General features: G+C 41.0%; 1 protein-coding gene across 1 annotated transcript in view; it reads right to left on the bottom strand.

The window, feature by feature from the left end:
• Positions 1-717: 717 nt before the first annotated feature.
• The window catches only part of LOC104411920 (protein PRRC2C-like), a gene marked incomplete at both ends in the record, with an annotated part of 13,507 nt that continues 1,702 nt past the window's right edge, over positions 718-12,522 (bottom strand). Inside the window, 10 exons of the mRNA XM_010022468.1 lie at positions 718-964; positions 1,583-1,752; positions 2,829-3,207; positions 3,968-4,042; positions 5,087-5,228; positions 5,514-5,601; positions 5,685-5,818; positions 6,740-6,819; positions 7,194-7,432; positions 9,249-9,386. Of these exons, the coding sequence (XP_010020770.1) occupies positions 718-964; positions 1,583-1,752; positions 2,829-3,207; positions 3,968-4,042; positions 5,087-5,228; positions 5,514-5,601; positions 5,685-5,818; positions 6,740-6,819; positions 7,194-7,432; positions 9,249-9,386 (1,692 nt within the window). The remainder of the gene's footprint in view (positions 965-1,582; positions 1,753-2,828; positions 3,208-3,967; positions 4,043-5,086; positions 5,229-5,513; positions 5,602-5,684; positions 5,819-6,739; positions 6,820-7,193; positions 7,433-9,248; positions 9,387-12,522) is intronic.

The following is a 12,522-nucleotide window of genomic DNA, read 5'->3' as shown; positions in this document are numbered from 1 at the left end:
GGGAGGGAAGGGGGGTGCGGAGGAGGAAGAAAGGGGGGTGTAGCATTTTAAAGAAATGCAGCAACTTTCCAGTCTTTGCTTAACCTGCCATTTCCCCTGTTCATTTCTTGCACTCATTCAGGATATCCCTTGCTCATTAGCTGGGTAAGTATCTCTCTTACATTACATGCCAGACTTGCATTATTTGTGCACAATAGCTTTTCTAACTCCAAGTCAGACAGCCATTCCACGAATTCAAAAGGACTTTTTAGCGCCAAGAATCTGAAAACATGAATCTAGTAAGACTCTAGAGGTGCTAATAGAGAATCAAGTAACAAAATTTCATGGTGTTTTTTTTTTTTTAGTACATGATCTAGTATCAAGTGGTAACACGCAATGAAACATGAATGTTAAATGCACTGTTTTTCTCACTCCAACCTATCTCATGCCAGCTTTAATACCTGTAACAAAGTAAGGCTTATGCTGACATTCTGAATACAACCTTAACTGTCACTAACATGCCTATATTGTGAAAGCTGCAATTTTACTTTCTAGTCAAAGATATACATTGACACATAACTATCATTTTTCCATTATTAGTATTTTCTCTCAAGCAATAAAATAATGCAGTTTTAAGAAACACATCCACTCGCTGTTACTATACGTACTGTGGTTAAGGAAAGACTTCTATTTCAAAAGCAAGAAAGTTCAACAGTCAAAAATGCTGCGGGATTTTACCTGGATGAATAGGAGGCATATCCATTGCAGGTCTTCCTGACATCATTCGTGGGTCCATGTAGGACTGCATCATAAGCCACCGTGGATCAAAGCCCATTGAAGCTAAATGCTGAGGATGCGGCTGCATGGGCTGGTAAAGGGGTCTATGCTGGGGAGGTGGGACAGGGCCACTAGAAGGCTGTGAGGGAGCAGACTGGGGAAGGACACCTTGCTGTTGTTGCTGCCACTGCTGCTGTTTCATTTGCTCCTGTGTAACAGAAAGCAGTCTTACAAGACTTTTAAAAGAAAGACTTGAGCAAAACTCAAATAACCCCTGGAAGCCACAAGTACAGTTATCTCCAGGACACTAAGCATTCCAAAAGTTAACTGAAAACATGCATCAGCATGAACTAGGAGAAAGGGGAGAAAACCAGACTGGACAATTTCGAATACTAACAGTTTTGCTGATGCTCAGCTGAGACACTGAACAACCTATGCTTCGCGCATGTCATTAATGCAAAGTGCTCTTCAGACCAGAGGATCCAAGTCCAAATTATATTTGTGTTACAGCTTTTAAGGAAAAGCTGCAGAAACAGCAATCATCAGACCCCAGGTTTCACACAGCAATGCTCTACCTCCAGCTACTAATGCAAAAAAATGGCCAGTTTCAAAAGCCTCTCTTGCTCTCTGCTCACTTGCATACTTTGCAAGTGACAAAAACTGTTTCATGCAAAAGAATTCCTGCCAATACCATGTATGTTACAGAAGCTGGAAACCAACAGATTAGGCTTTTTTGAAACTCCTGTGGTCATATTATTACTAAGAATGAGGCTGAAGACACCAGTCTTGTAATGAGCTTCCCTCTTTTAATGAACTCATTAGTTACCTGCTGCCTCTGAAATCTTGGTGGTAATGATTTCTGGAACTGTTTAGAATAGCCTGAGGAAACAGCAGGACGAGGCTGAGATCCTGAATCCGGCTCACTCTCATGAGCCACCTGTGAAATCTCTTTCTCATTCCGTCCACTATCTTGTCGGGTAAAGACTGCTTGATCTTCTGAAAAACAAAAACCCAACAAACCCATATGTGGGAGACAAACATGAATCTTAAAACTATGACAATTTCACCAGAATGTCAGATAAAGCATGTTGTCCTAAAATAGAAACAGCCTTCTCTATCCTCACAGTCTTAGTTTCCAAAACTAATAAAGGCAAGAAAGGTGTTGAGAACAACCCCTCAAAGAGAACAGCTGCTGTTGGTACATCTCTCAGTGCCCCTTTTAAGCTCAAACACACTGGGTAATCAAACACTAGCATCTAGGTTGTAACTATTAAGTAATATAAGGAAAAAAAAAAAGAAAAAAAAGTGCTGTATCAATGCTACCATATTTGAATTAAATATTTTTTTTAAATGAACCAAGGTTTGGTTTTACAATTGCTTTTATCCATTTAGAGGATAACACAACCTTATTGAGCACAGTCTAACAGTTCTCCTGTGAAATTCAAGTTCCACTACAAAATTGCATCATTTACCTGCTCTTTATGTCTACTTCTGTAGGCTTGCTGAAAGAACAGAATAGCTGAAATAATTTGCACTGCTTTCTAGCAACATTAGTTGATCCCTCCTTTATAAAGAAAAGAAAGCCTGCTTCTCTTTCCGTACTCCTCAAAATCCAGCCTTAATCAATAAACCAATTTTTTCCTTTCACATTTTGATGAGTTGGCCAAATGGGTCTAACTCAAAGAACTGTTAGCAGCTGTAATGTGCCAGGAAAATAAGTGATCTAGATGCATTCGGTTAATTAGATACACGAATTAGACTCCCAGATTACAACTATGCTCTGTGGCTCAGCTTTAAGACAGACAACTCCCACTTGTGTGCAAACATACCTTTTTCTTCCTTGTTATTCCTGTTTTCACTTTCTTGTTTTTCTACTACATGTGTTGCCACAGGTTCTACAGCCTCAGGAACCTCATGTGCTGGTTTCTCCTTTTCTTTCTCCTTCTCATTCTCCTTCTCTTCTTTCTCCATTTCCTTTTCTTTTTCTTTCTCTCCTTCTTGCTCTTTTGCCTTCTCCAGTTTCTCTTTTTCTTCTTTTTCCTTTTCCTTCTCCCTTTCCCTCTCTTTTTCCTTTTCCTTCTCCCTCTCTCTTTCTCTCTCTCTTTCTCTCTCCCGTTCCCTCTCCTTTTCCCGCTCCCGCTCCCTTTCCCTCTCCCTCTCTCTTTCCCGTTCCCTTTCCCGCTCCTTCAGAGGGTCTTCCCGGGAGGGTTTTGTCACACAGCCGAATTTCTCATTTAACCGTTTTAGCTTTTCAGCACAAGCTGCTTTGCGCTGTTCTTCCATTCGTCTTTCTTCCTCTTCTCGACGCTTACGGGCTCGTTCAACTGCAGCGGATATCTCTGACTGCTGTCTTCTCCTCTGTTTCCAAATTTCATCTTCATCTGGTACTGGTTTAGGGGGAAAGGGTCCCTGCCTGCCAGGTCCTACCTGGCGATCAGGGGGAGGAGGGTGCTGCAATATTAAAATCAGTTAAGTCAAGTTGAACATGTGTTACATGAATAGCCAGCTGAAATACTACATCTTAACTATTTGTCAGCACATGTATTTGCATGACACCTTTAAAAAGCGAGATTTGGGAGAAAAAGCAAGCCCCCACCTGCCTGCTCCAGTTCAGACTCATGCAATGAGCTCAGAAAGGAGAGGTAAAGATTCAGGCGGGCTTGTGCCACTCCTCCCCATCACCAAGGCAAAGTGACAGCAAAGATAAACACCTTTTAGATTTGGTTATAGGCTGATCTAAATCACAGAAGCTCAGGGCAGATCTCCGACTAAAGGCCCCCAAGAAGCCAAAGAAATTCCATGTAGCTCAGGATAAGAGATCTTAATACGGACTTTAAGAATTCTAAGAAGCTACTATGTACACATTTCATTTGGGACTTCATCTCCCCACCTGCCTCAGCAGACAGCCCTCCAGCTCTGTTCCCAAGCCCCTATCCTCTCTAGTTCCCAAAAGGGGTTGGATAACTGAAAGCTCTTGAGACTCTCATGCATTTCATGTACCATTTACAAGATGGGGCTGCTTTACACAGTTAGCAGCACAGCTGTGTTGGGGTCCCATTCTTACTGGCCGAGTACTACAATCATTTTACTTGCTAAAGAAAAGGTTTATCCCCATGTGAAGCATATTTTTACTTTTGTTAGTCTAAACCTCTCCAACACAGCATTAAAAAATTTAACTAAAGCAAATAAAGACAATTCTAATCTTTCTTACCGGTGGTAGAATAGATTTTGGATGAAGAGCAGGACCACCTCTTTCATGTATAGAAGGCTGTGCTGGACCCCGATCCTATTGGATCAAACACAGCACCAGGGTTAAGCAAGCTTGTAACAGTCAAGCTAACAAATTTTAGATTTACTGTTTTCCACTGCATTAAGATACCACACCTAGTGAACAACCTGCACATGCTAAAAATTATCATGCAAAACAACGGCGAGAAAATTTCCACTTTATGTACTGAGCACTAAACAATCACTTTAAAAATTCGCACATCCAGGGTTTATGTTACTGCACTATTTTTCCTTAGATTCAGTGTAGCATCATGAAAGACATGTTCTTTATATATAGAGAAAGCACAAGTAAAAACAGTTCAGGATCCCCCATCCTCGTTATTGCTGGTGTCAAGAGAATACATTTCTGGGAAATTTCAGATAAACCCAAGGGTAGCTCTTCCTGGGAGAGGAGAAATAAAATTAAAAAAGAAGACTGAAGCCTGCATAAGATGAGGTGGTTGTCAGTCTTCCTCTACCAGAGGGTAAATCAAAAGCCAAAACATTTGAGCTAATGAATTTTACATGGTCTGCATAAAAATCTATCTGCCCAAGACATCAGAAGTGAGCTGACACATTACTGCTAAGCTGCATTACAGAAAGTGGGTCATGATACAAAAAAAAAACAACTCCCCAAAAAAACCCCAAAACCCCACACCCTGGAAAAACGTGTGGGACAACTGTGTGCTATTTACTCTGTGCCACTATAAAGCATGATGGACACCAGAACGGCTTCACTCACAGTTACAGGGATGTACAGACAAAGGTATTGAGTTAAAAGCTTGTCAGTTCAGTCATGCTAACTGACACAAGTGTTCTCACCCCCTCACAGCTGTGGATTAGAACACACTAGATAAAACCATGCTATTTTTATTTTGTGACCAGAACCAGCTAAGTTGACTTAGCAGCACCCGATCAGTTACCAGAACTCAGATAATGCTTTCAGCAGCTAATGCTTTCACTGATGTTCATATCCTTAATTGACCTGACTGTAAAGACAGCTGAGCTGAACCTTTCCTGATGAGGCTATTGCCAGAAGAGCTGACGAGAAGAACACACAAACCTGATCAAGCTGAGAACTTTTGCCGTATGACCCTTTGGCTGCTGCTGTGGAAACCTGGGTGGCAGACTTAGCACTTGTCTGTTCTTCTGCATCCTTCTGGCCATCAGGACTCTGTGAATCTTTTGATGGTGTTTGTTCATCACTATGTGCAGAGAAGTAAGAAAAATGGAATGGATATTCCACATAGGTATTTGGTGATTTATCTTCTATCCTCAATGATTTTTAGCAAGAGCAAAAGCTCCTCACAGCAAGGAACACTACTACACGCCCACCAGCTGATTGGGGCCTGCAGGCAGTTACGCAATTTAATACAGTATTCAATCACAGGAATGTTTTTGGAATGAGTACTTGCACTCATTTCATTCAACCTTTCCAAACACTAAGCTAGTTAAGTGGTATTCACACCCAACTGGCAACACAGACTCACCCACTCTCCTTCTCTTTTTGACTACTTCCTTGCTCATCATCATCACTGAAGTTCAATTGTTCAGTGTAATCCACTTCACTCTGAGCACCTGATGCATAAGCAAATATTCAATTAATCTTTCAGAAAGATTCAATGTACAAATAACAAATATCATTAATCTGATGTTCTTACCTGCCCAGCCTTCATCAGCCTCAGCATCTAGATTATCAAATTTATCAAGTTCTTTAAGTTCACTAGCACTAAGAATGGATGGGCGCTCAATAGGTTCTGAACACCATGAAGGTGGTCCTCTTCCCCTGGGCCCTCTAAAAAAAGAGAGGGAAACAACGGCCACTGTCACTATTTATCCACAAAATGAGTAGATAAATGGTCAACTTGTATGACTATTATCTGAAGTATACAGTACTGTTCTCTCAATACAGTATGGCACCCACATGTGCGACTGCTGTAGTTTCATTAATTACAGCTACACCAAATGGTTATTTAAAGAAGAGAAAGATTAGATGCTGTAGCCTTACTTGCACACTTCACAAACAAGCCAAACATCAGTTGACAGTAGAAAATTAAATGCCTTGTAGCTTTCAAACAACACACTGCATAGATCTGGCATCCTTCTTAACACCAATTAATCCACCTCAGAGATATTTCTACTTTTCATGCTTTCCCATTGTTAAAGATTCTGTACCTTCTCCCTACTCCTACATTCAAGTTCTCCCAGTCAACCCTCTCAGCCTTTCTGTCCTCTTCCTGATCCCACCCAGTTTGTACCCTACTGCCTATAGCATCCCCTGTTTCCTCATGCTTGTGCACAGTCATCCTCAACTATGGAGAAATGCACAGAAAGGAAGAAGATGAATTTTATAATGCATTAGAGTTCTTTAATTGGAAAGCAGTAGAGTTGAGAACCAGGAACTAACTACTTTCATGGTAACAATGGAAAAGTCCTTTTACAGGCAAAAGTACTGGTGGAAGTTTCAAAGGCGTTCCCAAGTGACTCCTGCTCTTCCTGTAACACGCGGAATTCCCTCAAGTTTTATAGCTGAGTTGTCAAACACAAATCACTCCCAGCACTGCTCCACACAGCCAAACTTGAGAGACTAACCAGTAGCAGCTATTATGTGGTACATGATCATAATCAAGATACACAATGCAAATTTTTTTTTTCATTCTTGAGTCACCAACAGAGTTCATACCCACTAATCAATAACACTTGTAAAGTTTCTTACCTGCTAGGCTCAGAATTGGGAAACCTTGTTGGACCTTGCATGGAAGGAGGATATGCCATTCTAGGATACTGATTAAACATCTAAGAAAGGTTTAAAAACAGGAATCGTTCGTTAAAAAGTACAACTGCATTAAGCATACTGAGACCATCAAAAGAATCACAACTGCAGTAAAGCAAGACTCTTGAGACAAGTTTGCTTAGTATCTCAAGTGTGTGATATCAGGTCATCAAGGTGGAGTGATTACAAGTGTTAACCAACTCCTGACAAACTGAAACTCAGTGTAGCAAGAGTGGCAACTAGTAGCCACGTCCTTTGAGGAGCTGGTTGCAATCTCACCCTTCCAGCAGAACTGCTAAAGTGTTCCATGGAGAGAGGAGAAAGGGGCATGAGGAAATTACACTAGCCATTACACAATCCCTGCTGCTTTAAAACTTTTAATGTAATCATCACTTACATAAGGTGGCATCATTGCTCTGTACTGAGAAGAGATAGGTGGTTGCTGCTGGCCATTCAGCTTGGGCTGAGGGACCTGTGGTAACCGCACATCTCTCTTCTCTGCTGCCTTCTGGCCATCATTTTGTTCTGTTGGTGTAGCATTACCATCTTCTTGTCCAAGGGCCTTAGCTTCTTGATCAGTTGGAGAACTGGGTGAGTTGCTCTTATTACCACCTTCTCTCCAACTAGTAGCATCTGCATGGACAGAATCAGTATGAGAAAAAAACAAGAACAGACTTTATATCTCAGGTTTACAGAGAGGCATGATGAAAAACATTCTTCTCCACCCACTTTTCAGTAACACAGCAATCTGTGCACACACGTTTGTATCTGGTACCAAAAGCAATGGCTGCTTGATAAAACAGAGGCTGTTTTCTATCCTCTTTTAGCCCTACATTCAGCTGTGCTCCTGAAGTGTAAGAGTTAAAGTTATAGACCACTCTAGTTGTCCTACTCTACCTTCCAAAACACAATGCAATTTAGGAAGGATACTGATTATAGCACAGGAGAGAAAACAGATTTAGCTGTGGTAAATGGGCCACTGCTGACTCAGTGTGAAGATGCTGTCAAGGGAAAAGATCGAGCTTCTAAAGCAGCAAAGGCCTACCATGAAACTCTAAAGCAGCTCAAAATGACATACACCTGTGCACTATCTTTCTAAGTGAAGAGAGATATCCAGTCTGGCTTGTATCTCTGTCTGATAAGGATGGAATAGAAACGATGAGGGCTGTGCTTCTGGGTGTGAATGTCTAGCAAAAAGTCCAGGAAAAGCAAAGGATTTTAATGACTTGTGCCAGGTAGTCTTTTTTTTTTAAGGAGTTTCTGCCTACACAGCATGGGTTAGGACAATAAAAACAATAAACTTAACAGCAGTGTTCAGATCCATGGGGACCAAGAAAAATTCAGACATGCTCTGTAATGACTGTTCTATTAGGGGCACAAACCCTTTATGTGGTATTAAACTACACTCCTAAGTATCCATTACAGTTCTTCCACTTATCTTTGCTGGGGAGCACAGCTGCTAAAGGGGCAGTACTCACCAAGTTCATCAAGCTTTCCACCGTCAAGACTTGTAAGAAGGGCTTAATATTGCATGTACACAGTGCTGACCAATACTGTTAACTGCCTGTAGGAGGCTGGAAGAAACACACATAGCTATGTCCCTAATTTGGTGCTGGGCATCTCCTGAATTTCTTGGCAACTTACTCTCTACATCAAAATCAAGTAAGGACCTGAACACAGTGCCCATCTTGCCTATCACTGTCACAAGAAAGTGCTACCTACAGTGCATGAAAAGATCCCTAGTCCACCAAACCTCATTGGAAATACTTCTGAGGAAGAAAGAAATCCTAGTTTTCACTGGAAACAAGCACAATCCCAAATGCTTTCCCACTAAAAGGATCTGGGGAAGCAATACATATTTATTCATCGAGACATGTAAAAACAACACTGTTATGGTTATTTTCACTAGATCTAATCCCCCACAGCTGAAACAGATCCAGCTAGTCAGAGCACCTCAGCCATGAGATAAAGATGTGAATGCCTTTCAAATCACAGTCCATTCTTTTGGTATGCTGTAGATTTAACTTCCTATTTGGGATTTTTCTAGCTACTCTGAGTACTAACCATTTGGAGACAACTCTAATGATGATTTATATAATATTAGGAGAGTTCTTTAAATACATATTTTAGCTGCTGTGACATCTAGCAGCTGGATGTAAGAAAATGGCAGGTTGTGCAACTAACAAATGTTCCTCAGAGTACAAATGAAGTACTGACTAGGCTGGGAAAATGGAAAGTGAACTCCAGGATAGGATTAAATACCTAATTTTCCACACACCAGGAACACAGTAAAGCAGAAGAAAGTTCCAAAAATCTGTTTCTTCAGTGTAGAAGTGTGTTGATTAAAACAATCAATTAACCAGTATCTTCTGTATGGGACATAAGTATTCTTGTATGAACAAGTTTCATGCAAACCCATGCGATTTCACAAAAACTTGTAGTATATACTTACTTTGTGGCCGCAAGTTGGGTCCCGATCCATGAAGTTCTTCAGGAGTATCTTTCTCCTTGCCTGACTTTTCCTGATCCCCAGCTGCCGGCAGACTGGGAAACTCTTGCTGGAAATAACTATTTACTTGAATAGGAGGACCTGCAGTATAAGATATTCACAAAGTCTCAGCTTTCTGTAGTCAAAAGAGTTCAGAAAGTGGTAAAAGCCTCATCATCCTTAAAAAGGGGATGTTAAAGCCACATTAATTTACTGGTAACATAATTCACATAAGCAAAGAGCAATCTGTGTAAACCATTCCCATTTGCTATCAAAGTTGTTAAATTTAATAGGCCAACTATCTCGCCTGTTGGGGCTGAAAAATCCAGAAGCACCGGAGAGCAATGATGGACAACAGAACAAGACTTAACGTGGAGATTACCTGAAGTTTCTCAGCTCTCTTAATACTCCCCTCCCTGACAGATTTCCCTTTTTTTTATTCTCCGACTGCAGTCACCTCAAGAATAGGCAACAATGTTAATTGCAAAAGCCCTGAAGATTAATTACTCATTCTAATAATTCTTCAGGATTTTAAAAGACCAAAGCTTTTATACTGTGAGAAAAGTATCAGACTGTAGCATTCTTTGATTTCTAAAACCCTTGATGTTGTAACTCAAAGATTGGAATTTAAGACTTCTGCTGCATGTGGTAGGGAAGCCAAATATATAAACTGTGTTCTTATTTAGAAAGTTTTGTTAGCATATACTTCGAATCAATTTCTCACCACCACCCCCCATTCACCTAATGCATACTGACCTATTAGGTCAACGATGTTCTAGGACCAGATCACTGATAATCTTACTGAGGGAAGTTTTCTATTCTGACAGCCTGAATAACATCCTGTTCTAATACCTGTCTTAACTACTGGCTACTATTAGAGACATTGTATTAGGCTCCACGACTACAGGGCAAACTCACAATAAAGGATCTGAACATATGCTGCCCCACAGCTCCCAATCCCCATGATATACCTTTTGTTTTAAGCTAACAGCTAGTATGCTTGCTTGACTCAATCTTAAAAAAAAAGAATCCTTTGCAACAATAAAGCACAGGATCCTGATTTTTTTTTTTTTAAGATTGAGTCAAGCATAGGATAAACTACCTACTGTTTGCACTTTCTTTGTAAAGGCATGCCAGCGAATACCATTATTTATGTACACTAAATACACAAATATTGTGCCTACAAAATGCCTTGAAATATTACAATCTTCATTGTGACTTCATGTACTACACACCACATTAACTTGTTTTCTGTTAATGTACACTGGATTCTGGGTGTTCCCATGCAGCTACATCCAATGACTTGCTTAAAGGGACTGAAAGTTGCAGTCACACTAACCAGACGGCCTGTTAGGCAAGGAAGCCTCTTCAGAAGTCCTGTGGCATGCAACATTCATGAGTTTTATGAATCTTGAAATACGTTTTTTGCTCAAGTCTACACAGTAATAGCAGCAATGTTTTAACTGCAAAGTAACAGCATCCTCAGTGATCAGTTTGACTGTGCTTAAGCTATCAATGTGAAATAGCCAGATTGTCAGCCAGCAGTTCAGAAAGAAGTTAAAGAATTCAAAGATGTTATGGCAGCAATTAACTTTTAGCCAGCATATAACCTTAAAAATCAATGCTGCCATTACATTTTAGAAGTCCTTCCTTTCTACATGGCCACCAACATCAGAGAAGGATTCAGTCTTGCCTTATCCAACTGAAGTTTTACAAGAGCATGAGGCAGCTGGCTGAACGACTGCTGGAATGAATACAAGGCATCTGGAGAAACTAAATGTTCCACCAGCCCCAGCCAAGTGCATTATCAGGAAAGCATGAGCACAACAGGTGTATCCCCAGTTTCAAACTGAGGAGTATAGCAAGCAGCTGATGCCAGTTCACATTCTGTATTTCTTTTTCAAACAGTAAACCCACTACTGCATTAATTGAATGAAATGAGGTCACCATCTGGGCTTGGCACACAAGCTGCCATAGTAACTACAAAATAATTAGCTAAATGCATTTTGAAGTCACTGAGCTGAATCACTATTTCCTGTATCAGAGAGAATATCTTATCAGCTTATGTAGGAAGGCTGGTATGCAGATCACTTTGCATCAGTGTTAATTCTGTTTTCTTATTCTACAAAAATCCTGTAAAAGCTTAAAGGAAGAGAGTTCCTGTATTTGACAACAAAAGGAAATACTGAACATTAGAAAGGAGAGCAAGACATGCCACTTCTAATATTTATTGGGGGGGAAGGCAAAATCATTAGATATGTGGTGTTAACAAATTCCATAGAATGACCTAGAAGTTACCTCCATGCAATTCACATTTTACTATCCTAAGATGTCTATCCAGAAGAGAGCTCACTTCAACCTGGAAGCCAAAACTCTATTTTATAGCCACAGAAAGCTTGAAAGTCTCAAATTTAAGGAATAAAACAGATTGTAGTTTATTTTTCATAATGGAGACATAGGATAGGAATTCTAAGTAACCTCTCACTCTACAAGCAATTTAAAAAAATCTGAAGATTTAGCTCTGATCTTACATCTGTAATGAACAGACCTGGGGATGTCAACTGAAGGCTGGCTGAACATGAGCCAGCTTGTGCCCAGGCAGCCAAGGTGGCCAACATCATGCTGACCTGTATCAGAAATAGCGCAGCCAGCAGGGCCAAGGCAATGATTATCCCCCTGTACTCAGCACTGGTGAGACCACACCTCAAATCCTGCATTCAGTTCTGGGTCCCTCACTACAACACAGATACTGACTTGCTGGAGCAGGTCCAGAGAAGGGCAATGAAGCTGGTGAAGGGTCTGGAACACAAGTTTTATGAGGAATGGGTGAGGGAACTGGGGGTGTTTAGTCTGGAGAGTCTCCCTTAGTCTGAAAGGTTGTAGCAAGGTGGGTGCTGGTCTCTTCTCCTGTCGTGGTTTAAGCCCAGCTGGTAACTTGGAACCATGCAGCCGCTCGCTCACCCCCCCCGCTTCTTCCTCCTCCCGCTCTGGAGGGATGGGGAAGACAATCGGAGGAATGTAACTTCCACGGGTTGAGATAAGAGCAGTCCAGTAACTAAGGTATAATACAAAACCACTACTGATACCAATTATAATGATAAGGGAAATAACAAGGGGAGAGGATACAACTGCTCACCACCCGCTGACCAATACCCAGCCCGACCCAAGCAATGACCTGGGCCTTCTGGGTGACTCCCCCCAGTTTATATACTGGGCATGACGTGATGTGGTATGGAAT

This window comes from Nestor notabilis, unplaced genomic scaffold, assembly GCF_000696875.1.
Source record: "Nestor notabilis isolate BGI_N333 unplaced genomic scaffold, ASM69687v1 scaffold28239, whole genome shotgun sequence".
Taxonomy (NCBI): Eukaryota; Metazoa; Chordata; class Aves; order Psittaciformes; family Psittacidae; genus Nestor; species Nestor notabilis.
This window is presented reverse-complemented; position numbering and strand designations above follow the sequence as displayed.